This window comes from Curcuma longa, chromosome 16 (assembly GCF_044706935.1).
Source record: "Curcuma longa cultivar G26 ecotype Majalengka, Jawa Barat chromosome 16, ITB_CL_G26_1.1, whole genome shotgun sequence".
Classification (NCBI taxonomy): Eukaryota; Viridiplantae; Streptophyta; class Magnoliopsida; order Zingiberales; family Zingiberaceae; genus Curcuma; species Curcuma longa.
This window is the reverse complement of record NC_133876.1, coordinates 11,863,213-11,890,491: the sequence shown is the minus strand read 5'-3', so window position 1 is coordinate 11,890,491 and position 27,279 is coordinate 11,863,213. Positions and strand designations below refer to the sequence as shown.

Genomic DNA, 27,279 nt, shown 5'->3' with positions numbered 1-27,279 from the left:
CTGCAATGACAAAGAAACAGTGAGTCATAGATCTAAACTCAATAAGATATGAATGGAACAATAAATACTTGAATGTTTTCCTTCCCTTAGTAGCTTTGTATCAACTAGACATCAACACGAAACATGTAACTAGCGGTTTCACATATTTTTCAGATATCTCCCCACCGACTGCTTGATAATCAATAGCACATTCCTCGCGTAGTTGGGCAAGTGTTATCGAATCTAACCCAGAAACTCAAGATTTAGCTTAGGCAAACTCTTAGTAGTATATGGAGCTTAGCTCATGTGATTTCCATATTATTGGGCAGATGCATCAAAATGTTCAGCTTTATGTCCTCGAATGAAGTTGCAAATTTAACTGAACAATTCACAATCGTACACATTCGACTGTTATTGGTTATCAAACTGTAACACAAAGTTCAAAGCTGTTTCAGAAATAAAGTTCAGACAATATCGGTCTCTTATCGCCAGTCTATCCCAAGCCTTTCAGTAATTTCACCTGTACATGAACAAATAAGATTTTGTTCTACCAAAACACATCTGTATCCATCATAATTCTGTAACTTAAGTAACTCTTAGAATAAGACAAGCGATTTCAGAACAAAAAAAGAGGGAAAAGGGTCACTAAAATTGTTCACCATATAAGTTGAAGGGAACTTGGTGCATCCTTCTAGCACGGGTACGACGACCACCACCTACAGCGGAAATTACTGATGCTTGGTCTACGGCAATTACTGACCCAGCACTATCCCTATGTTGCTGTAGAGGCTCAAGACTATTAGACAACGATGATAGTCCAGCTTGTTGAAATGGAACAACTCCACCATGGAAGACCAGGGGTGAGCTCAATGACTCATCCACACGCAAGCCAACTCCTGTAGAATTAGAACCCCTCCCCTCCTCCCGCTGAATTCTACGAACCGGCCTTCTCCTCACCGCAGTTCGTGCAGCACTGGACCTTTCTAGTCCCCTAGATGAGCGATGTCCTGTTCTGTGCTCATCATGTGTGTCTTCATTCATATTATTCCTCCATGAGTTTGCTATTCCTTCTTCCAGTCTCTGCCGCAATTGTGGCCTCAAATGCTCAATTCTATTAGCTGAGGGCCGAGGCGGAATCTTCAAACCTGACTCCTCATCGCCGTCTTGCTTAATATCTTTCGTTTCGTCGCCTCCGCGGCCATAAATAGGAGTTACATTAACTTCAAGTACCTGCCCTTTGCAGACAGGGCATTCAGAATTAACAGAATGAGCATGAAGCCACTGATACAAACAAGACCAACAATAGAGATGACCACAAGGAGTAACCACTGGTGCCTTGGCAAGCTCATAACAAATGTTGCATTCAAAATTAGCTGCAGCGCCATTGTCGTCTTTGTTCTCCACATCTCCCGACTTCTCGTCTTCGGCAGCCTTCTTGGCAGCCTCCATTGCCCTATGAGATTGCATAATGTCATGCATCAACCTTTCCGGGTTTGTCAAGGGATCGAGCCCCTGCGCAGGGGCTCCGGTGATCGACCGACGAATTCGCAGCGATTCTAGCAACCTCTGGAAACGGTACTCTGGGTGTTGGAGGAGCTGATGCTGAGCAGAGAGCGCGTTGCCCCGAGCAGTGAGCTCACTCAGGCGAACATGCGCGTAGGCCGTCTCGACCCGATCAGGCCCAGCTCTTAGGGAAGGCTGAGAAGGCGATGGAATGGAGATTTGGGCATCAGCATCGCGGCGCACCAGGCGCAGCGGCTCTCGAGCGAAGGGTTCGTTCCCATGGACAGTAGATGGAATTGAGGACTCGACGACCGCCGGCGATTCTGAAGTAGAAGAAGTAACATGATGCTCATCGGCCAACAGGAGGAGCTCGGAGGAGGAAGGGTAAACGCTGTCAGCGGCGTGGACGGGATCGGCAGGCAGCACATCCGGCGTCGACAGCACGTTGGACGGAGAGTAGGGGGCGTGGGCTGAGGTCGACCACGGCGATCCAAGATCGCGGCTTTCCGGTGGAGGTAGGGAAGGAAGACCGTTATAAAGACACGGATCCATGAGGTAGCTGCTTACCTCACCTCGCTCTCCGGCCATACTCTTCCTCCCTCGATCTCCCACCGGATGAGGACCAAAAACCCTAATCCGAAACTCTCCAAGATCGGATTTTTCTTCGCCGTTGGTAGTCGAAAACTCCTCTCGCAGCGTCAATCCGACGACAAGACGGCGGCTGCCGAAAGCAGATCCGATTTGGATTCGCGACGACACGGAAGAGGAGGATGGCCGGAAGGGATCGAAGGCGGAGAGGATCAACGAGCGGAGCTTGTGAGAAGGGAAGAAGAAGAAATAGCATGGCGAAGGGGAAGGGGGAGGAGAACGAGTCGAAGACGTTGGGCCGATGAACGAGTGCTCCGATAGATCCAACGGCGGAGATCGTCCGGATTTGGCAATGACGGCGGCCACGATCTATAACTGGGCCGAAAATTTAGGACCTTTTTGGAAATAAAGGAGGAAAATAGATCCATTCCATTTTTATACAGCAAATTATCAAAACTCGTCTTTCCTAATGGGCTTTTGTATCAAATAATATTGTACCCTTTTAATTAATGCTAGTTAATTTTCTATATGTAAATAAATATATTTTGAAGGGTTTCTTATTTTACCATATTTAAATAGTCAATAAATATTAGTTTATAATGTGTTTTTGCCTCCATTGGAAATTTTTGACAAGAAAATATCATCTTTCCCTTCCATAATTCCATTATTTCCTTTCTTATTTTTTGGTTTCCCTCCTATGAAGTAAATAGGCATTATTTGTTTGCATTTTTTAATTTATTCTAAGTGATCGGTGAAAAACTTTCATAACACCAAATCAAATTATTTGATTAGAAATACAAATAAATCTCATGAATTTTTAATACATTCAAATTCACATGATAGGGGAATGTAAGGGTATAGATATGTTCGCTTAAATGGATCAATAAAAGCATCAAATATCTAACTCTTAAAAATAAAAATAAAATCTACCACCTTTATAACCCTACACAATTAGTCTCACGATCATCTATAAAAAAATAAATAAAAAAACTACAATTAACAACAATGGATAAGAACATTATCTCAACTTTACCAATTCGATCCTTACACATTTTAATAAATCTGCTCCATCATAACCAACTCAATTATACCTCGAGAACATCAAACTCTTAGAACCAATTAATACCGATCCAATCCTATAAAAAAACATCCATTACAATGCACTGCAATTGAAACTCAAACTTAAGATACCTGATTGTCCATTGAAGGACCCCGAAATGATCGATTCATATCTAACAATTCATAACGTCTTCCCTCTCTTATCTCCCATTTGGTTAGTCCACAAGCAAACAACTGATTCGATATTTCAAAAACTAAGCCCAAGAACATGAACATAAACGGAACACAACACGATAAGTTCGGCGAAAAAGGAAAGACATGAGCATATGTAGAAGTGTTAATGAACTAAGTCTGTGCCAACTCAAGCAGTGTAACTAGTATAAAGGCACTTGAACACCTGAACTAGATCAGTGTAACTAGATAGGAATCAGATTGTTAAGAACAGAGAAAGATGATCCTGCAAGCCCCCCAACTCGAGATTTTTCTAGTTTAAGTTGGTACGATAAGAAACCAACTCCGCGCGACCTGCATCCAACCTTACCTTTGTTTCAGCCAGTCGAACGGGCAGGTCTGATTTCCTAAACACAACTTCAAACCCAGTCTTCCAGTTAAAATAGTTTCTCACTAGAATCAAACCATACATCAAAGAAATGAAGCCATTCTGGAGTATTATTACAACCAAAGCACATCTCCAGCGATCCACTTCAAGTTAAAAGTAAACATCAACCAGGGAAATTTGAACACAAACAGCATACTACTTTAGAGAACAAGTATAAACTTGCTACCTGAAGTATAAACTTGCTACAGTTTGCTTCACGATTCAGGTGATTTAACAATGAAATTTTGCCGGCTAATTGGGTTCATGACGACGGGCGGTCCAGCGGTGCGAGGCCAGGCCTGGAACTTTTTATCAGTTGCCTCCCACCATTCCTTGTCGGCAACTGTTTTTGGAGTCGTACCTGATTTGAAACAAATGCAGCAGTTAGCTCACTATGACAAATTGGAAATACTGCTGCTCCAGATACTGGGTAATGTAACTGACCTCCAAATATCTTTTTATCAGAAATTAAGGTATCGCATACATAAGAAATGACTACAGATCCTGCGACAGCTCCGATAATTTTTGCTGCCGTCATGCTTGAACTGCAGCACCGGTTCCAAGATTTTAACTTACAAGTAATTTAGCAAAACAATATAAAAAGCAAGAATACAGAAAGTGGAACTATAATTAGTAACAACACCTAAAACATTGTATAGAACATTAAGAATCTTTCTGAATAAATGGATAATATAGGCAAGAAGTGCAATTCAGAAATGCCCAGAGGTACAATCCTCTTCAAAGAAAAATGTATGGAATAGCTTGTCTTACCAGGGTCAACAATATTATTTTGGTGTATGTTGTGAAACATAAATATCTTTTGTTGATTTAGCTATCTTTCATCGATTCATGTCTCATTTGTTTGTGAAAACATAATCCTCTTGAATATCATTATGAATATTATATCATAATGATGTAGTAGGTGCCGCTCTTGTGACAATTTGTATTGTGCTTGCATGTGAACAAGAGCAAGGACCACTTAACTGCTCACCCAGTTCAACAGGCTAGAATTATAGAAATTAACCTCAAATGGACTTTTTAAAATTTTTATGGCCTAGTTTTTTTCAATCAATAAAGAGAGAAACATTTTAATATTCATAATATTTTAATAGTCTTAATAGTGTGATTCAATATAAACCATCTCATTTGCATTGAATTTTGCAATGTGGGACTATTTCACCTTTCCATCGGAGCCAATTTTGCAACCCTCTTGAATTTTCCAATGTGGGACTATTCCACTTTTAACTTATTCAATTTGTTTCTCATTTAACTTTCTTATTAGGTCACTCTTTGATCTGAGTAACCATCCAACATCTAATTTATTAAGTTTACAAATATATACACTTAAAATATAACAATGTTAATGTTAGATTAAAAAATCATTGACATCAAGTGTAAGTCAGTGTTATATGATACATTATTATAGCAAGAAAGAGTATTATTATAGTAAGAGTGAAGATAATTATAAAACAATGGTATTCAAGGGGAGGGTGTGACAATATGGAGGATGAAAATTCAAAGTAGAGAAAAAGCCTAGGAAGAGAGATGGAGAGAAAAGAATAAAGAATGAATTCGTTGATCTCTCCTTTGTATGGAAAAAACATATAAATAAACTTAAATATAAAATTAAAAATGCAAGCTCTCGAATGTTGATAGAAGCAACTTTGTCAAGAACGAGACTTTCCCTAAAAACAAATTTGTTTTATTCAATAAAATTTATAAGATTTTAATAGTGAATAGTGCGATTCAATATAATCCAATCAATTTTCCTTGAATTTTTTAATGTGGAACAATTCCACCTTTCTATTGGAATTAATTTTACATTTCTAAACAACCCATTTACCCTTCCATTAGAATTAATATTTTTTAAAATATATATATAAATAATAATATGAACTATCGAAGAAGGGGAGCCTTAGCACAACAGTAAAGTTGTTGTCGTGTGACTTGATAGTCACAAATTCGAATCGTGAAAACAACCTCTTGCAATGCAAAACTGCGTACAATAGACCCTTTTCCATGACCTCACATTGATTTGTGCACCGGACTCCTTTTTTCTTAATATGAACTATCGAACCGGCAATAAACCATGACTCGAACCATAACCAGTGGTTCCAAACCGTGAACTATAACTGACTCTAAGTTAGGGGTTACGATTTTCTGAACCGTCAATCCAGTGGTTCCAAACCCTAGTCAGGTCTTCTTTACTAGTTGTTTGTTCCTCATGGATAACAATTTACTGCCAACTGTTATAAACTATCAAACTTAAATCAACGGGAGTTTTGTCACACAATGACTAGAAAGGTATATTTCCTCTTTAAATTTGATTTTTACAAATGCCATTCAAAGTTGCTTCTGAATTAAGATAATATAAAATAAAAAACCGACAATATGACCTTTAATTTTTAAACACATTTAAAGTGCCTTGAATTTGTTCATTTTGTTAATATTCTGACTATTTTTTAATATATTAGATTTATTTAATGTTTTAAAATAACAAATATATCTCATAATGACATTTTATGTGGAGATATAAAAAATAAAACAAAAAGTAAAATTAAGGAGATAAAAATAAGAACTCAAACAAATTGTATTTGAGAAAGATGTGTAATTTTACAATGCTCATGCTCGAGCTAAATATGTATTTGGACTAGAAAGTAATCTAAGAAGATGTTTAGCAATAGAACATTCACGATCCAGTTTGAGGTCTTCTCTGACCCAGTTGCGGGGCTTAGAACATCAATTCACGGTCGACGCTCTAAAAATTACGTAATATAGAGATGTAAAAAAGGAAAGTCTTACAATATTTCATCCACAAGTCGATATGAGAAAACCATCCTAATTGTCAAATTGAGAGCCCAAGGGCTTTACGAACCCTAAATGCCCAATTGTCCAGTAAAAAAAGGAAGATACCATCCTAATTGTAAAATTGAGCCCCCATGGGCTTTAAGAACCCTAAATTCCCAATTGTCCAGTAAAAAATAGGGCAGAAAGCGTTGAGAAAAGAATCCTACACCGATAACAACAGATCGGGAAGCTAATGTAACCCAAACCCTAGATCGAACAGTCGAGGTGCCAAAAACAAGAATCAAAGTAGAAAAAAATGTTGAGACAAAAGCGGATCGCGAGGCTTACCTCTCCTGCTCCTTCGCGATCGCTCCCCGGTCGATGCGGTGCCCAAACGTCCGCGGAAGGATTGAGAATAAATAAGAAGGGCTTGGGCTGCGAATCTAGAAGCTTCGGCAAGAAGCCCAATTAATTTTCAAAATAGAATTAATTTAGATCGATTGCAAATTTTAGTAGGAATTTATTTTGTTTGTTTAATAAATATAAAATGAATTCTCAAAATTAATATGAAATCTGGATAAAATTAAAGGCGATAGATTTTAGTTATTAATTAAAAATCTATTTAGGTTCAATGATTTTGAAAAATAAATAAATAGCATACAAGGAATTTAGTAAAATTTCAAAATAATATATAATAATAATACTTATTAGTTCTAGATTACTAAATAATTATGGTAACTAATATATTTTATAAATAATCATGTGATATTTATATTTTCTTGATACTGTAGTAAAAAATATTAGGGCAAAAATTAAGAAGATATTTTTTTTAATCATCAAAATCGTACAATGTAAATATGAATGATAAAAATTCATGCTATACAACTACGATTTTATTTTATGAAATCGTAACTACTACAATATAATTAAGAATTTATATTGTAACAATTATAAAATCATAACTACTGCAACATACTAAATCGATTTAAAATTTAAACAAAAGATAACAATACTAAATAGTACTAAGAATAGTTGAATAATTCAACTATTCTTTTTTTTCAACTATTCTTTTTTTTTTTTTGCAGAAGAAAAGAATAGTTGAATAATTATACACAACTGAACAATATAATAGGATGTCCTTTTGATAAAAAAATAAAATAACCTCAAAATATTATATGTGAATAATATTAATAAAAATAAGTGGGCAAAATATTTTTTTTCTAATTTTACCATTGAAAATATTAATATTTTAGTTAAATATGTATTGAGACACTTAAACTTATTATTTGAAGATCATAGCTAATGTATTTAGAATGGAATGACAAGGGATAGAAAATGAGCTATTTAATATTTGTTATAATAAATAAATCAATTAAAAGAAAAAAAAACTATATGTTCACATCGGTTGATTATATTTTCAATAATATCAATTAGATAAAGAACAAAAAATAAAATAAAAATAAAAAAATGCAATAAATGTTCTAAAGATTTATCTTTCAAATAATCTAACAAAAAAATAAATTGCATCCGTTACCTCAACAGCTCCCTTTGAGCTGATCCCACTGATATAGAAGAAGATTCATACAAATACACAGACGTTAGACGCATAACAAAATCGACCTTAGATCATCACCTCTTGGAATAGACTCCTGACCATTACGTCAGTAATACCATGCACCTACCGTCTATATTACATCCTGAGGACAAAAAGATATTCAAATAATCTAACAAAATCTTACATCAGATTGCAGTATAGATCTACAAGATGCCTGGGAAAGAAGGATGATCTGTGCAGAAGCACCATAAGAAATGAAATGGATTATGATTAATTCTTTTAACATGTGAAAAAAGGGAAATAAAATCACAACTTACAGCATCACATGAATCCATGACTTATGAATCAGTCTACATCACCTACAAGCCAAAGACATTGAAGGGGGAAAAGAAAGGAGAACATATACACTCATTTCGTAAGGTAACTGAGGAGTCGAGATAGATCAAGTTAAATGTCGCCCTGGGACTTGCAACTCCTTCAAAGCTGTGACTAACCAGTCGAGTCCTTCGTAGAGACCATCCCCGGTGAGGGCGCAGGTTCCCTGGATGTGCCATGTTCGGGTCCTCAGATCATAAAGACCCAACCCTTCCGATACCTCCATGGGAGTCATTGCACCTTTCTGAATGAGATAAGGCAGTTATAGCATTATGAATCTATCAAGAGAGATGGTTTGTTTCTCAAAGAAGTGACAATCGTAAAGTCATGATTCAACATACATAATAATACAAGACATATGAAATGAAAAATTCCACTTATTAGGAGCTTGGTAATCTTCATATGAAGCATTTGGTTGGACTTCAATCATTTGGTATTTGAACATTCTAATGTGAGCATAGAGTCATAGGTTTCCTACTGTGGTCCTGAGCTTGCTTTTGGAAGATTGTCAATTTGTATTGTACTCATGGAGCAAGTGGATCTACAACTGTGGTTTTCCTGTCCTACACTATCTTCATACCTTGGTTAGCCCAAGGTGGATCAAAATATTTGGTGTCCCAACACATAAGAAGCAATTGTTCGTCAATAATTACAAGTTCTCACGGGACATTATTATTCCCGCAACTGCATTCTTTTCTTTTTGGCATGATCCTTGAACTCTAGGGAATAGAAACTATAAGAATGTGGATGTTCAAAAGTTGGTTCTTTACAGATTATGCACTATTTCATTCCTGGGGAAATTGCCAACAAAACCAAGGTTGGCCGAAAAACATTGATCATAGCTTTTGCCAACCGACAATTCATTGTGATATCCTTTATATCCTGAGAAATTTATAAGGACAGTATTATACTCATTGAGATAATTGGATGCCATTCTTCTACCTATTTGAAACTTTAAGCAAAGCACTCTAGTCCTCTATGTGAGTGAGCACCATAGATCGTCGGCTAAATAGGTGAGTGCAATTGGCATGCATTTGCAAAAGGGATGCACAGAAAAAATAGGTAGGTTAGTTCAGTATCAGTTGTACATTTTAATATCAAGGTGTAAGACAATCGCTGCATAGCGAATTATGTGATGTGTGAGGGGGCATATATGAATTATGTGATGTGGTTGGCAACATAATTATAAATTTATATCGACAAAAAAGACTGAAATATATTCATCAAAGTATATTAATAAATTCGTCCAATTATAAATCCACATAAAAACTATCTACAAAACACATGATACAAAATGTAGAATGTCATGTTTATTGATAGCATGTGTAATTAAAATCTAAAGTGTTTATGCCCGTAAAATAAAAGTTTAAATTTAACGCTTAGAAGTTCTGTGCTACAACATCAAAGACTAGGTTTAATATTTTTCAATCTCAAGAATTAATTTTCTTTAGAGGAGAAAAATCATCACAAATGCTTATTATGTTCTAGATTGGCAAATGAACTGAACTAGTTTTTCCCCTTCGCACTGGAAGATGGCCTGCCTAACGCATAGAAAATAACCTCCTAAAGGGGTAGAATAACACATATGCGATGTGGAATGTGGTCTCTTGTTTAATACATAAAGCAACTGTGTAGACTGCTTTCTAGAACATTAGATGACAGAAAAAGAAATTACAAAAGAATAACTCAAGAAAAGAAAATTTTGGCACGGACACAAGCTTGATCCAAAGAACAACAGACGTACAAGGGAAGAATTGGCCAGAGAATTTCAACAATTATTGTGAGATTTGCATGAAGCTTTTAGAAATAGTACAATTGAGACTCAAAAACAAACTGTTAGAATAACCATAATATCTATGAGGTATGTTTTTCCTAAACAGGTAGAATTCGCCTCTCTGTTCCCCTTTAAACAATAGATAAACAGCAAAAGATAACAAAACTAAAAGCTTATGCTTGCAGTATAAATAAGCTATTAAATTAAGGATGACATCATGAAAATTAGGATGCAAACATACCAAGTCCTGCTTATTGGCAAATACCAATATGACACTGTTCAACATGAATGGATCGCGGATAATAGTCTGAAAGAAGTATTATGAAGCAATTATTAGTTTTAAGAAGAAAACGAGCCAAATTACAACTACATCCTAAATCATCATACTCTATACCTGAAATTCTTCTCTAGCCTTTCCGATCCTTTCCCTATCCAACGAATCCACAACATAGATCTAAAAGCAATGCATAAAAAAAACATTGAAAATAATTAATGATTAGTCAAATGACGAGTAAGTCTGTGACAATGTAAGCTAAAATTATGTTAACCAATAAATGAATGAAACTAAAAGTACCATAGTGATAACTATTTGAAATTGGAGAGAATCTTGATGTCCTGTGAGATTGATTATTAGTACCCAGAACATCAATCACTAAATAGCCAGGCTACTTTCAAGGGCAAGATTGCATATAAAGAACCTTCCTTGCACTGAATGTGGGAATCTAATCTACTGCAACTTTAATGTTGCGATAATTTATGATCACATGTATCTTTCTCAAAGATATTGATGGTCATGGTATAAGCAGAGCCATAGAGAAGGCCTTGAATGTCCTAATTTCTATTGTGTTTCATTCATCATCTCATTTTTTTCTACAGTTCGTAAATTTGCAACATACAAGTTTGATCCCAACAGCAGAAGTACAGCTGAGAGTATCAGCAACTTAACAACTGACTGAAGGATCTCTAAATAGTAAGCAACAAAAAATGGGTAATAATAGAATGGTTAGTCATCCAGAAATCATTGCTCAAAACAAGTAAAAATTAAACCAATTTCAACATTGAATTATAAGAGAAAAGACACATTCAATATTATGTTGCCGTCATTTTTCAAATTGAAAAGAAGCAATATTACATTGCTAAAGTAATGACAAATTACCAGTGCATCAGTGTTGCTAAAGTAATGCCTCCATAAGGGCCTTAATTTTTCTTGTCCACCAACATCCCAGACTGTAAATACCACATTTTTATACTGGACCTTCTCCACATTGAAGCCTAAAGAATAGACAAAAGGCATTATATTGCCTATAATGCACTAGATGTTGGAAATTCTCTCAAACTTTATGTTCTAAATAACAAAACAACAAACATATCAGATATCGTCAGTATACATTGAATCAAAAAAAAAAAACTCTTAAGACTCAAATATCAATTAATTAATCAAGTGAAAAGAGGCCTAGGCAATAAGATTTTTTATATCAAGAGCCAAAGATATAGCAAAGATACAAGTTGCAAACTTATTTGCTTTAGTTACCAGTATAATATTGATATCAACCTAACAAAACTGATCCAATATAATGTAAGTGGCAAGAGATAAAATTCATGTAGCTGGCCCCAAAATAGTTGGGACTAAATGCTGGATGTTGTACTTAGGGACTACATGACTGCAACTATTTCATATTTTCTTTTTCTATGTACTAAACAATATTTGATTGGCTTCTTCACAAAGCTATGCCAAGTAACTGGAACTTATATTTATTTGATTCCCAGCTTATGGTTATACACATTGTTTCATGAATACTCATGTACAGATGTGGAAGACCTTTTTGTTAGTAAATTTTAACATTGGCATGATGACGGCTAATGATTTACTAGAAAGTTTACTTGTAGACATTTGTATAATCCAGCATACTAAAGTGGTTTTAATGTAATAAAAAGAAGTTTATGTTTGATTATATTGAATTCATGCATGGATTATGGTTATATATTATAAAAATTTTGAATAAGAAAAACTAGATCAATTGTATGATGTCGTAGATGATTATACATCTTATTGCTTTGCAATTATTGAAGAATAATAAGCATCAAGAATAAATTTTACTAATTGGTAAGTTAGAAAATTGACCTTGAGAATATATTGGCAAACTTTACATTACTATATGTGAAGATAATGCTAGGGTTATTTAAAGTTAATTCTTTATTAGAATTTCAGAGGTATAAAGTATATTATCTCATTCTTGTTTAAAATTGTAAGTGTTATATGTACACCAAGTTGAAATATTTTTTCATAAAAATTATTCAAGATAAATAGTGCATTTGCATTGATAGAATCACTGGTCATGATAAATAAGTAGATACTACGAGGAAATTGTGTAGATTCTCTAATTTTTCTTTTTATGACAATTGTACTACAATATGACCCATGCTTGCATAACATAGTATGTGAGGGGTCAACATAAGAATATTGTCATAAATGACAATAAAATAATGATCCCTATCTTAATGGTTCCAAACCATAGGACTTTTGAAATTTGAATTAAGCTAATGGTTATTTTCAAATGCTCAATTAATTATCATACATCTACAACTATAGAAAAGTAATATTGTTCCTCTTGTAATTTAGAGTTATATTTTATTGTAAATTATTGTTGTCCACAAGTCAATTCTAGCATACGGTTGATAAAAGGAAAAAGGACCATGTTGCACTTCAAGTTAATATATCTTGCAAAAAGATAATGTTCAATGCATCATCGAATTCTTGGCAATTTAGAGGATTTATAAGGATAATGTACATTGCTAGAAATTATGAATTTGCAATAGCTATACATGAGAAAAAGGTACACATATAAATTTTTTTCTCCCGAAGTCCAATGCATATTCTTTTCTTAATTACTATTGTTATGTTTGCATTCTTGCAACTTTAATTTTTCAAGGAAATGTAGGGCTACCTAATTTTATGCAGGCATATGCTACTATGAGGTATAAATCTACAAAGTGTGCATTCTTGCAACTTGATCATGTATAATGATCTCTAAGACAGAAACAGCCATGCAAAAAACCAGTGCACTATGTGCTAATATGAGGTATTGAATCTGAAACCAACAACCTCAACAGAGGTTATACCAACCAAGGCAATACTAGTCATAATGAAATGAAAGCAATATAGATCTTTTACTGATCCATTCCAAGTTAATAATGATACACCAGGAGTCTCTGCAGGATGCCTATCATATGTAATGGTAAAGATAACTTACCAATAGTTGGAACTGTCGACAAAACTTCTCCAATATGCAACTTGTACAAAATAGTTGTCTTACCAGCTGCATCCAGTCCAAGCATTGCAACCTAAAACAGTTCAAATATCAGGACTAGTTCATCAAAATGACTAATTTCAGATGAAAGGCACGAGTAAGATTCCAGACTCTTTATGAAAACAGAACCAACAACATAAACCCACACAAAATGGGAACAAAGAAAATGCAATTGTTATTACTTATCTATCTGTGCAAGCTCGATCAAGTTCCAACTCCTAATGTTTCAAAAGCATTCGAAAAAATTGAACTGTTCAATCTATGTATGAGTACATCTTACGACAAAACTTTCTCTTGATGGATGGGAATTATTGATTAGACTAATCTATGCGACCTTTTGTTTCCTCTTAAACTAGATTCAAAGCCAACATACGTCAACAATGTTTACATGATACCAAAAGTTCAAAACACGCTTCCTGAAATTGACTCGTGGTCCTTCGTGTTCTCATATCAATATCTTATCCTTCATCGTTCCTCAATCGCAGTTTCTAGTTACCTAACCAAAACCCAGATCTTAGTTCCTTTTCCGATCAAAGAGCGACAAAGTAGACTACAGGCTCATGCTCTGCACCATGCAAAATCCGATCTTTATAGGGGAAAATAAAGTTAAATGAGAGGGTGAGGGACAGAGACCCTCATTTCGACGGGACCGAAGAATCTGTCGAAGAGCTTGCGGAAGGCTTGTCCCATGGCACACCACTGGCAACTCGTCCCCTCGCCTTCCTTCTCCTTGCGCGTCCAGGAAAGCCTCGATTGGGCGCGGATCGGGCGAGAATGGGGATGCAAAACGGAGACGAAGTAGAGAAATCGCTGGAATCGACAGAGGAAGCGACGGGAAGAGGAAAAGGGAGAGAGACGATGGGATTTGTATTGTAAGGGTGACGTCTACTAAGATGAGCGGAAGTGCCTGCGTTCGCAAGTAGTTTGCATCCAACGGCTGGCTGGGATCCATCTTCTAGAAATTGACGGCTATGATTCTTAGTTGTGGAGTACGGGTCAGGAAAGCAACCGTGTCCGCTACCCAAGTCTGACCGCGTACAATATTTTAATAAAAAAAGGAAAATATATTAAAACGCACCTTATATAATTATATTAAAAAAACACCCTTATTTTAATTATCTTCAAAAACGCACCTTATATATATAATTATTTTAAAATAATTTTGATCAAATTGTTAAATAATATTTTAATATAATATTATTGAGAGACTACATCCTAAATCTTAAATTCATTCTAAATAAATTATTACAGCTACTATATGACTTCTATATATTATAACAATTATTAGATAGCGTATACACGGTGTGAATCCTAAATATTAAACTCTAAACTCATCTTAAATATATTGTAATAACTATTGGATAACTTCTACACATTGTAACAGTTACGAAAACATACTACAATTACGCTAGATTAAGTGATATTTTTGAAATAAAATTATTGAAAGGACATTCATTTAATTTTAATTGAAAATACAATATCCATCGGACTATTTTATAAATGATGAATGCTCATTTGAACTTTTTTATATCCTTTTATTCAACGTAGAGTTCTATTAATTAGACGATAACAAAAATGAACTAATTATATAAAGGTTTGAGGACATTGTGATTTTTATTAAATGTAAAGATTAAAGGTTGATTTTGATATAAATAACCTTTTAAGATAAAAACTATACAATAAAATCAGCAACTAAAGCCAAGTTCAATGTATATAAGCAATATTTCTATAATAATTTACTTATAAATATAGAATTATAATAATTAGATCATTAATTAATTTTATTTCATGTGTTAAAAGACTCCAAGCATTAACAATTAAATCAAGAATAATTTGTCAAGGACTTAAAGCATTAGTCAAAATTTAATTTGGATATATTTTAGGAAATAAGGAACTTTAGGTAATTTATGAAAAGAGATACAAAGCAAAGCAAAAAAACTAAAACTAAGAACCATTCTCTATCTCTGTTGCCCTTCTAAATGAAATGATAAATCCCAGTTAGCCTCATTGACTATCCCTGAAGGTGACCTGTCTGGCTCCATGAAAATTTCCCACCGACTATCAGGGTAAATCGGCCACCAGGATAAATATATCTGTTTCCCTTCTAGAAACTGCTGCATGTGTAATTTTGTTCTTATTATGTTCTAGTATATGATATTCTAAATCCATTATAATCATTCTAAATAAATCTAAAGTAAATATCACAGCTACAACTTCTATCTCAAATCAAGAACACAAGAACTCATTACAAAATATTTTGCAAAAGTGACAATAGGGTTTTGAGGCCCTTGAAATTTGAGGATGGTACTAGTCAGAGAGTGAAATAACAGATAGTCAATCATCATCTTATTGAGATGTATTTCCTTATCTGAAGAGAGTTAAACCTCGCATAGGAGTGAATGAGTGTCGGAACTTGGAAAGATCCCAACTTCTGCCCCTCCTGTAAAGTTAGCAACAACTATTTCAGCTATCTTGTTGGCGAGCACCGTCTGGTTTGGATGTCGTAGGATCGAATGTGATGATAGATTTTCCCTTGGGATCGGGATCGTCGGGTTTGGATTGATGTGCCTGCTGTTGAAGAGCTTGCAATTGCGTCTGTAGAAGCTGTTAAAGATAAAATGAGGTTGAGTGAAGAGAATAGAAGACATGTTTATTGCAGATTTTTGCACATTGCAATCCTATTAAGATGCAAACAACAATATTATGTTGTTCTTCGACGACAATCTAAAAGGCCATTTTGAACATATAATGGCATAATGTAAGACTACTATTTTCGGCTGCAGCGAATTCCAGAATCTACCTGAATCTGGCTTCGGATAACATCTTGTTGCGCCTTCAATAATGACCCCTGAAGATTTAGATTGCCGGATGATCTCTCACTGCAGGTGGATTGTTCAGAAGCAGCTGCTTCTCCAGTCGGCGGCATTGTCCTTCCGCTGAATGCCTCTGAATGTGCATTGTCATTGTAATTTGATCCATAGCCTGGAGGCCTGAAAACAGACACATGAATTTCTAGTGAGGTACCTGCGCTAAATTTCCGAAACAAAATATGAATCCCTGGGAATACCAGTGCTAAACTAACATTTACTTAATTAACTTAAAAGACTGATTAGAGGTAAAGTGTAATTCAAAAATACAATTCTTTTACTATCCTGTTTTGATGATCAATCTGCAAGCCAGGAACCACTTTGTTAATGACACTATATACTTCACAAATATCATGGAAATTTATCACTAGTATTCGTTATGAACTTTATAGCAGTGTTCCTATCAGAGAGGGTAAGGGTGGGGATTCTAGTAAATACTGGAAAAGAATATATAGATGGGGATTTCTTGAATAAGCTTGACTCAATTAGAGCTTGTTTATGTTTGGTTAATCTAAATAAATATGTTAATCAGACACACTTGAACACTAGTGAACTTCTAAGAACAAAGATCTTGAATGGTGCATGAATAAACTTATTTGCAAACTTATCTAAGGCCAACTATGATCTTGTATCTTAAATTTTTTATTCAAATATATAAAACATATAATACATATATACAATATATTTATGATAGTATTTGTGTCTAATATCTTTGTCATACAAACTTTATAGCTCCAAATTATCCATAATATGTACAATTGAAAAAAAAAGTTTTATTTATTAAATGAATACTTTAACTAAATTATAAGGGAAATGTTTTCTGTAGTTGAGCTCAGTAAGAAACTGGATTCATAGTTGAGCACTATATTGGTTCAGAACGTCGATTCGCAATAGACACAAGTAGTACAATCTATTCTATAAGAAGAAAACAAGAAAGTTTTAGAACATATTCAATATAAATGCAAATCTATGCTTCTGGATCATTAGTATACTTAATATCATTGAACATATCATATAAAAGGCAAGCCCATTGCCCATTATTTCACTTGCTTTAAGTTGGATGATGCATACCAGAAGGAACTTGGTGGAGAGTACGTGAATGAAGTTTCATATAAGGATGCAGCCATTGCAGCTGCTTGAAGCATGGCCTGATGGCGGCTTAATTTAGCAGTGTCTGTACCACCACTGGGACTCTGTGAAGATGAAGTGGCCACTGATCCAACTACACAAAGGAAATGATATATGTTAACTACAAAGTAATACGAAAGAAGTGGCATACATATGAAAAATAGTTAAAAAATCATCAAAGGAAGGACTTCAATGGATAGAACAGTGAAATATCTCAACCAATATAGAGAAGACACAAACACCACTGTATTTGTAAATACAAACCAGATTCAAGAATTTCCACACTTTCAAAATGGTACTACATGATGATTTGCAACAAATTCAATGCAGAACTAAAACTATATTGGGACATTACCGAGACTTGGTATGGTTGGATGAATAACAAAGAGATGGAATGTCATGACCTAATTGAACCCTTTCCCATGTATGTCTGAATTTGTTTACTGTCACGGCAACCCCATTGGTAGTCACACTGTGCCAGTCATTTGGTTATGTAGCATGTGTATTTAGGTAACACATGCAATATGTCACCATATAACACTGATTTCCAGCATAGAGCACAATGAAGTGAATGACATAACTTTTTAAAGTTGACATGATAAATATAAAATTGTCTTCAAGTATAAATTAAGTGGACAAGTAAGCAACTAAGAGTAACGATAATGAAAAAAACTAGAAAGGCCTGCAAAGTGTTAAATACATTAGTACTAATAAAAACAGTAAAATAAAACGAGCAGAAGATGCTCCACAATTCCAAAAAGTGCCAAAAGCCTTGCAGCAGAGACACCTAAGAGCAGCATCTGGTGACAGCTGGCACTCGCATATATATATATATATATGTTACATGAAGAAAAAAGGGTAAATTTGATATACTATATACCTATATATATATCACAATCAGATCACCTAAGTATGATACAAGTTAACACTTCTATCTTTTAGCTATATCCATGTCACATTCTATTACAAAGTTTGAGCACACAGCGTATGGGTTTCCCCTTCCACTCAAACTCTTCACCATGAAGAGGTAAATTGTGTACACTCAACACGCGTATGGGTATCATATACTTAGAAGCCCAAATATGTGCGCCCACCAATGATCGAAAAAGTAAGTTAATGTCAACAAGCTAATAAGTCCATAAAAATTATTATCACAGTTCTACACTGTTATTGTGTTCACAACTATTACAAAACACAATTGAATTATCAATTAACCTTTTTGCTGCAAAAGCTTAATTCATATAACATGTTTAACATATCCACAAATAGTAAAAGTTACAAACATGCACATAAATTAAAATCTAATGGAAGCATTAACATAATTAATACACTTAACTTTTCCAAATTGATGCCTCTTTTTCCTTTGCTCTAAGATGTCTTTGTTGATATGGCTTTCTGAATTTTTCAAACTTATCGGGTTTCTACTTTGCTCATTCTATTTATTACTTTTATTTATGCATTTTGCACCATTGTGGCATTTATGTTAATGAATCATGCATGCTGAGCCAGAGACAAGCAGACTCCACTCAAGCCATGCTTGGTCATTGTATGAGCTAGGCCTAAATTTTGTAACAAAATAATTATAAACTAATAAAAATAACATTAATAAATAAATATTACATTAAACTTTGTTAATATTTTCCAAAAAAACTCTTAAGACTTGGTAGATTTTTAAATTAAAATGGTAATATTTATTTTTAAAAAAAGCAAACATATAGGCCATGTAATGATGGCAAGGGAAGCTCTGGGCTAGCACGAATCTAGGCCCATTACAAGGTCAAGCATGGCACGGCCTGATTCATGTGGGATCATGTTGAGCATTGCCCAAGTCATGCTGCTTTGTATGTACTCAAAGACAGTTTTTATACATCAACTTTAGAAAGTTATCATGTCTTTTCTTTACCTTTATTTCTATGCTGGAAATTGGTGTTTATGTTGTGATATGTGGTACGTATTACTTAACTCATAAGCTACATAGCCCAAGAGCCACTATAACAGCTCTCGATGGGGTTGTCACAATGAAAATTGCTAAGTGAATTCAGTCCCATCCATTGGAAAAGGTCTATTTGGAACATGATAGAGAATAGATAGGGAAGAAAAGGAGCACAAAATATACATAATTGGGTCATGAATCATGCATAACACTGCATCTCTTTTCTTTTCCCTTTTCCTTCCTAGTTTTCCATGCATGATTACCAAGCTTAAATCTTGACAACATTCATTTTTCCTGCCCTTCTAAGAGATTGGCATATTTAAGTGAAAGACCATAGCTTCAGGATGTACAAAAAGAAGAAAGGAAAAGGAACATTTGGTGCCAGCATTAATAGAAACTGTACCAGGTTGACTTGGAACTTGTGGAACTCCATGTTGCCTAGATGGTCCTGCTTGCCCATTTTCAGGAGGTGCAACCAAAGCTCTACAGGTGGGGCAAGTATGCTGTCTCTCTAACCATGACCTTAGGCAATGAACATGAAAGAGGTGTCCGCATATCAATTTCTTAGCTGTAATCATCTCTTCTCGACATATAATGCATATAGCATCAGTCCTGCATTTAAGAATAGCTAGTGACTAAAATAGTAGATAACAAGAGTAAGAACTATAATTGTATTTGGGGTAAATTGCTTACGCATTAAGTTCATCTTGTGTTGCATCAGGGAAACGCTCATTCATATTTGAGGTAATTTTGCGGTATCGAACATAATCTGCTATACGCATTCTAAAACTGCGGAATGTCTCATATAGCTCACGTATCAGGTGCAGTGGGATACCGTAACTCCTGTTAGTAAAGATAAACTTTATTTGGTAACTTAGACATTGTGATTGAGCATAAAGGATCAAGAAAAATGCTAACGAAGTAAGATCAAGTTTAAGAAGTACTTACACAAAGATGATTAGGAAAAATATTATGTACAAAGACAGGTGAAGAAGGTCCCGAACAAGCTCAAGGTAAAATGTATAAACAGCCTTCCTCTCCCACTGTCCTTCCATGAGCATGTCACTTACATAGAATACATACTTCACAAATGTTGACACAGTTGTCGTTGCTAAGATGGTATATCTGAGGCACCATAAGAATAATCAAAAGGACATACAAAACCAACATCAAGCAAAATCTTGCAGTTACAACAACTCAATTACTGTTAGTTTCAAGTCACCAACAAAGAAAGACAATCATTGGATTACAACAAAGACAGTATATGCTTTACATTACACATATAAAATCTTAATTAGGAACAGTGTCAAGAGAAAAATATGCAAAAGTTACCAGATAGTAATTCATGGAGAAATATGGAAATGCAGATTGATATTATGGAAAAATCATATTGAACACAAATGTGAGTGCATATACTCAGAAAAAGATCAAACTTTCTGTATCATTTTGAGGGAATAAAGAATCAAATACCAATAACTTTGATTACAGATTATCAGATCCTAAAAGCTCTTTGCCTATTAGAGGATATCAGTGCAAACGTTGATCTTCCTAAAGTGTTCCATTAGATAAAACTCTCATCAGTAGTTTTTCTTGTGCAATCACTCAGCATATGCAACCAGCAAGATACGCACCAAACCAGGTTGGTGTAAACACATAACTGCAAATGGATGAGCCTATGGATTTTTAAGAACAGCAAGATAGTAAAAACACTGCATATACATAGAAGTTGAAGTAAAGGGTAACATCTGACTGATATCCAAATTTAAAGCAAATTTTTACATGACTTAGTTTTGAATTCCCTTGCAGATTTCATGAACAAATATCCTTTACAGACACATAAAGGATATTGATGAAGTCATCCCAGTCGTAGCTGAGTTTAAGACACCCTTGAGATCATAAAAAGAAAGTGAGTATAATCTAAGAAAACATTCTTCTCGTCAGATGTTCACAAGTTCAGAGTTCGAACTCCACTAACACTTATGAATGGCAAGGGAGAACTTAAATATTTGACTTATTAAACTCCCTAACTCAAGCTTTTAGCAAAAAAAATGTGAAGAAAATGACAACTTCTAGTAACAAAAATAAATTTATTTGTTAATGTTGTATGGTACATTCAGTTAACACATAGGATAGAGGTATTCAATCAGCTGGCTATGATAAAACTTGCCCCAACAAAACAGTAGGAGTTTGTTCTCCTTGATTAGTATTTTAGATCCATCAAGGCATCATAAGGGGAAAAACTCATTAAACTAACGCACAAAATATAGCTAAGAAAAAATAAGATGAAGATACTTGTGCAAATTGTAATATTCAATTAACTTACTCAAATGTAAAAAATAGTGCAACCGATGCTTGCCGAGTTTGTATCAGAGACCTCAAAGAATTGTGCAAGAAAAGACAGTCAATGAGGAGGAGGAAAAACATAAATGAAACTATCCGTATGTGTGATAGCATGGAAACAGATGGAGTGGTCTCTATATATTCAACTCTCTTTTGGGCCAACCAATGCAATGCCTTGATCAACAGAAGAGCAGTAACCATAGCTAGAAAAGTAACTGAGAAGTCTTGCCGAAATATGGTAATCGCAAAAAGAATATCCATGACCTCCCTCCATGATTGTTCATTAAGCCTTTCAACTTCTGCTTCTCTGAGTGAACCCAGAAATAATCGCTTCACTAACTGCCACATTATACACATGATGACTAGACCCATGTTCAGGAGGAGGACAAAACATATCTTTGATGTAGAAAGGTACACCATGGCAGGGTAGAACTGCCCTCTGCTGCTAAATGCATAGTAGATAGCACTCATGGTTGCTAAGAAACTAAATCCAGCATATGTTTGGAGCCTCATCATTTTTCAGAAACTGCAACAATAATAACAATAATAAGACAACATTTCACCAAAATGATGGGAAAGGGAAACAAAAAATGATTGACAGTGAGGAATTCAAACAACAGTCTTGATAAAAAGCTAAACAAACATAATAACTTGCAATATCAACAAGATTTTGGGATAGGCAATTTTTACAGTTCACAAATAGAAAGATAAAACAACAATAAGCATAACAGCATTTGGCATAAAGACAGAGATTTAACTCCTGGTTGACCTTAGCCTACATTTAACTCCTGCTTGGCCTTAGCCTATGGTTTGGGCAAAACATTTGGAGAAAAAAATCGAACTTGAACATTGAGTCCTACGTGGATGATCAAAACAAGTTCCCAAATGGATGATCCTACAAATCGCAACAGGTCATCAAACCTTAATTAAGGTTGCATCACGCATCACTCTACCGTGTGAAATTGCTGTCAAATAAGGAACCCTAAAATCGGCTTCACTAGAATACATGGTTAAATTCAACAGCACATAACAAATTAATAGATAATTGCATAAATATAACAAAGACATGGTCTTCCATAATTTTGCAATTTGATTTGAAATCGATCCGGCCAGATTCGGCAGTTCGCGTCCAGGGCGAGGTTTGTTCGGAGCTCCGGCTTGCAGTAGCAGGCGACGAGGGAGGTCGTGGGTTGCGCCTGTTGCAAGCAAAGGCGGAGGCGCCGTGAAGGAAAGGATCGTGCGTCTTCTGGGCCCAAGGAGGAAGACGAGCTTCACAATGATCCCATCAATCTGCAGCCAACATGATCGAAAACATAAATCGGGCATTTCGTGAAGGCGACGAACCTACTAGTTCTCCGTTCCTCCTCGCTCCTCGCCGGCCGTAGTCGGAAAATACCGCTCCTCCGGATCGCCACAGGCAGCTCCGCCGATCGTCGCAGTGGTTTGCGAGCAACAGCGGTCGCATAATTGGTACGGCACCGACGTCGACGTAGAAGATAAACGTGCCTATCCGAATCGATAGCCGACGCGTGCGCTCTAAATCCATGTGTCCTCGTCTAATTTGTGGGTATGGCGGTGGGTGCTTGTTGACTCAGTACCTTTATCTACATTGCTTAATTTCTACTCTCCTCGTTGGTGGTTCGCACAACCATTTCTTATGCGTAACCTTCTCTTTTTTCTGCAAAACATAAAGGCATTCCGACCGCATAAAGAGCATATGCGATTCTCTCTCTGATCGTTGGATCTAGCCACGATCAGCAAAATCACGCACCACTGCGCGATCGGACGGTGAATATTCCATGACCGCAGAAAATAAAAAAAAGGCGTTTGTTCGATTAGTTTCGTTTCACATGATACAAAACTCGCGACGGGTGACTTCGTTTCATGGCGAGCTCAAGCCTCTTTCTCCCGTTTCCTCTTCCTCGCGTTTCGTCTTCCTCGCGGCGCCCCCAAATCTTCCCTATTTGGAATTGATATCTGCAATGCGATTCCAATTCTCCAGCGAGTGGTGATGTTGAAAGACGCGTTGTTTGTTCTGGGATTTTCTTTTTTTCCGAGATTTTCTGTGGTTGATTTTGTACGAGATTTTGGGGATCGTTGATGCAAGCTCGCTTTCCGTGGTCAATGGCGAGCTTATTTGATCTAGTGAAGATTTGAGTTCTTGGTGAGCTTATTTGGTGCTTGTGCCGACATGGGAGTCGACTACTACAGCATCTTGGAGGTAACTAAGGGTGCCACGGATGAGGAACTCAGGAAGTCTTACCGGAAGCTGGCGATCCGGTGGCACCCGGACAAGAACCCTAACAACGAGGAGGAGGCCGAGGCCAAGTTCAAAGAGATCGCTGAAGCATATTATGTAAGTTTATCTACTCTTCTACTCTTATACATTGGATTCAGGTTTTCGGTCTTTTGTTCGTCAGTTGAATTAAGATTTGATTTCCAGTGTTTATCTTTTCGTTCTCGATGATGAATCTTTCAGAAATTTCCACATTTTCTCTTTCCAATCGTGTAATTTCGAACTTGTTTGACCTGCATATCTTAAAAGAACTCCATGCGCATCCTAAAACGATGCCAACTTCATGATCTTATTTTTGGTATTGCGACAATTACACCAAAGGAGGCATCCAAATGATCCAGTGTGCATATCATGCCCTTCTCTTCTACCATGATGATAAGACACAGATCACTAATCTAAATTGAGTTCTTGTTTGTGTCAAGAACAATGGAATTTCACTGTACCACTGAGAAAATCTCACAAAATACCTAGGCCTTCCATTTTCAACCCAAAAAAACCTCCTACACCATAGTGGATGAAGATAAACAAGGAGAATGATTAGTTTGTGCCATGGAAAGCTAGATTCTGGAATAGTCACACTAGTCAACTGTGTTGTTCTTGGATGGTTGTCGATAATAAACAAAGTTGCATGACCAATTTGTAGCACAGAAAGAGGGACAACTGACAATAGTAGAGAGTGTTTTATCTTCCATCCTGAAAACAAAAGAAGGTGAGTTGCTGGCATCATATTAGATCTCACAACACGGCTTTAGTGATATATAATGGTGGCCTGGTCTACGCTGCAGCTGCTTATATCGACGACCTAGACAAAAAAATCATCACCCGAAAACAGGGAATTGGCGACAAGATAAAATTTAGATAGGCAGGTGGATATGGAGACTCTTTACTTTCATCCTTCTTAGGTTTTTACAAAATTTGCACCAACAAACAGGCCTGTCTACTGGACAGATAAAGTTATTAGTCTTTAGGAAATTGAAGACCATCAACCTTCCACTGATGAGCACATGCCTAACTGGTTGACCTTAACTCAGTCTTAGACTATGGAATAGTCCTTAGATTCTTAAAGAAATTGTAGAGCAGCTAGTCAATCATAACTTCGACAAATTTTCATTTAATGGCACCTAAAATGAGCAAATTGACAATCTAGAGACCCTTGTATGTAACTAACACTGATTCATGTAGGTTCCAACTTGATATATAGGTAGTTCATTGGCCTTATTTTCAAATTCAAAAGAACAGTTTAAACTCAAGCGCAAGTGCTATTCACGGCCACCAACTAGCTTTGCCCTTGGAAGGCATTCTTTAAGAATTAAGATTTTCATCATTAGTCTTACGGATGTTTCTTCTAGTATCACTTGATTCCCCTGGTGTTTTTTACTTTTGGTGGTGTTCATGAAGAATTTTCTTGAATGATTGGCTCTAATAATATGAAGTAGGTGGGCTGTTATTGTTGTTGGATTGTAATAAATAGCATTTAGTAGACAAATTGTCAATATCAACTTAAAATTGAATTTTTAACATCATTATCTGCCAATCGAAGTCGTATTTAGGGAAGCAGTGATCATCAGGTGAATGTTCTTACCTCTCAGAATTGTTTATCCAGGTACTGAGTGATTCTAAAAAACGAGCAATATATGATCAATATGGAGAAGAGGGCTTGAAGGCCACTCCTGACTCACAAAATGGAGCCTCTAATGGGTCAAGTGGTTCTAATGCCGAGAACATTTTCGCTGATTTCTTTGGGAGCAATAGTCCTTTTGATTTTGAGTACACTAATCATGCAAAGTCTACAAGGTTTCAGACAGGTGGCGGCGGCACTTTTGGTGGTTCCGGAAGCACATTCAAGTCCAAGACGGATAGAGCTACTCCTAGTACTCGTTCACATAAAGCACCTAAGGTACATAAAGCACCTGCAGTGGAGCGAAAGCTAGCATGCACCCTTGAGGAGCTCTATACTGGGACAAAGAGAAAGATGAAGATCTTAAGAAATGTCAGACAACCTAATGGGTATAAAACTTCTCCATTTTCCATTTCTAGTTTCTTTGATAAATTGGCACAAACTGAACACTTTTCTAGGTTATTTTCTCATGTTAGATAACACAGGAAACTTAGCCGAAGTCATACATAGTCTTGTGCCTATATTACGATACAATTCGTTATTTAGATACTAATCCTGTTATCAATTTTCTTACCATCTTTTCTGCAACATTTTCTCCTGCAATTTGACAATTTATATAAGAACCTTGATAAGTATTTATGTGAACAATGTAGTGCATATTTATGTTACAATTTTGCTTTACTAATCCTTTTCCTTTCCTGTTGGTACAACAAAGAGAGACAATGGCAGAGAATGAAATCTTGACGATCGAAGTGAAGCCAGGGTGGAAAAAGGGTACAAAAATAACATTTCCTGAGAAAGGGAACGAACAGGTGAACCAAATTCCTGCAGACCTGGTGTTTGTCATCGACGAGAAGCCGCATGAAGTTTACAAGAGAGACAGCAACAATCTTGTTGTGCATCAAAAAATCTCCTTGGTCGATGCACTTGCAGGGACAACAATAAACCTCACAACCCTTGATGGACGCGACTTGGTGATTGATATTACAGATGTAGTTAAGCCTAGCTATGAATTGGTGATCCAAAATGAAGGAATGCCAATTGCAAGGGAGCCCGGCAAGAAGGGTAACTTAATGATCAAATTTGATGTGAAGTTTCCTTCAAAGTTGACGGCCGAGCAGCGTGCCGGTATCAGACACATCTTCGGAGGATGATCACCAAATAAGGGCTTTAGGACTTCCACATATCTTATCTAAAAGAGAAGACATCCTTTGGAGGATGATCAAGTTTAAATGGATTCTATATCAGCAAGTAATCTCTTCCTCCATTCTGATACATTTCCATGCTCATTTTCGATCTCTCGATCTCTCGGTTATTTAGATCTAAGATGTTCTTGTGTCTATTTCCTGATTATCTTTTGTGGATGTATTACTTATAAACACAATCACTGTAACTCTTACTCCATTGAAACTCTATAAACTCAACTAGTTAATGAATACAAGCACAATTTTTTATTACTTTCTTATATGTGTTTTGTTGATAAATAGTTTGGGTAATTATTGAATATGGCTGTGTTATGGGTCGGTCTAACCTAGTCCAGACAGTCAAGATCCGATCCAAATGGAGGACAT

The 27,279-nt window shown here is 35.9% G+C and overlaps 5 protein-coding genes across 6 annotated transcripts; 1 reads left to right on the top strand and 4 right to left on the bottom strand.

The window, feature by feature from the left end:
• Positions 1 to 90: 90 nt before the first annotated feature.
• Positions 91 to 2,327, bottom strand: LOC141847394 (uncharacterized). The gene is made up of 2 exons (XM_074735437.1): positions 639 to 2,327; positions 91 to 499 (listed from the first exon to the last, which is right to left on the bottom strand). Exons 1-2 carry the CDS (start codon positions 2,068 to 2,070, stop codon positions 462 to 464), a joined length of 1,470 nt encoding a protein of 489 aa, XP_074591538.1. The 5' UTR covers positions 2,071 to 2,327; the 3' UTR covers positions 91 to 461.
• A 1,404-nt stretch (positions 2,328 to 3,731) lies between these two features.
• Positions 3,732 to 6,966, bottom strand: LOC141847841 (uncharacterized). The gene is made up of 3 exons (XM_074735928.1): positions 6,863 to 6,966; positions 4,172 to 4,272; positions 3,732 to 4,088 (listed from the first exon to the last, which is right to left on the bottom strand). The coding sequence occupies exons 2-3, from the start codon at positions 4,263 to 4,265 to the stop codon at positions 3,943 to 3,945; spliced, it is 240 nt and encodes a 79-aa protein (XP_074592029.1). The 5' UTR covers positions 4,266 to 4,272; positions 6,863 to 6,966; the 3' UTR covers positions 3,732 to 3,942.
• A 1,344-nt stretch (positions 6,967 to 8,310) lies between these two features.
• On the bottom strand, positions 8,311 to 14,359 carry LOC141847221 (ADP-ribosylation factor-like). The gene is made up of 6 exons (XM_074735206.1): positions 14,160 to 14,359; positions 13,470 to 13,560; positions 11,375 to 11,490; positions 10,613 to 10,672; positions 10,460 to 10,525; positions 8,311 to 8,688 (listed from the first exon to the last, which is right to left on the bottom strand). The coding sequence occupies exons 1-6, from the start codon at positions 14,214 to 14,216 to the stop codon at positions 8,512 to 8,514; spliced, it is 567 nt and encodes a 188-aa protein (XP_074591307.1). The 5' UTR covers positions 14,217 to 14,359; the 3' UTR covers positions 8,311 to 8,511.
• A 1,409-nt stretch (positions 14,360 to 15,768) lies between these two features.
• On the bottom strand, positions 15,769 to 23,247 carry LOC141847635 (ERAD-associated E3 ubiquitin-protein ligase HRD1-like). Of its 2 annotated transcripts, none has more exons than XM_074735690.1 (8): positions 22,716 to 23,247; positions 21,778 to 22,320; positions 20,403 to 20,579; positions 20,148 to 20,297; positions 19,858 to 20,066; positions 17,465 to 17,615; positions 16,327 to 16,516; positions 15,769 to 16,130 (listed from the first exon to the last, which is right to left on the bottom strand). In XM_074735690.1, the coding sequence occupies exons 2-8, from the start codon at positions 22,308 to 22,310 to the stop codon at positions 15,990 to 15,992; spliced, it is 1,551 nt and encodes a 516-aa protein (XP_074591791.1). In that variant the 5' UTR covers positions 22,311 to 22,320; positions 22,716 to 23,247; the 3' UTR covers positions 15,769 to 15,989. The 2 variants fall into 2 exon arrangements, with proteins under 2 accessions (XP_074591791.1, XP_074591790.1); XM_074735689.1 differs by having other exon boundaries at positions 23,139 to 23,247.
• Positions 23,248 to 23,675: 428 nt separating this feature from the next.
• Positions 23,676 to 27,165, top strand: LOC141847636 (uncharacterized). The gene is made up of 3 exons (XM_074735691.1): positions 23,676 to 24,150; positions 25,694 to 26,097; positions 26,424 to 27,165. Exons 1-3 carry the CDS (start codon positions 23,986 to 23,988, stop codon positions 26,860 to 26,862), a joined length of 1,008 nt encoding a protein of 335 aa, XP_074591792.1. The 5' UTR covers positions 23,676 to 23,985; the 3' UTR covers positions 26,863 to 27,165.
• The last annotated feature ends 114 nt before the right edge of the window (positions 27,166 to 27,279 follow it).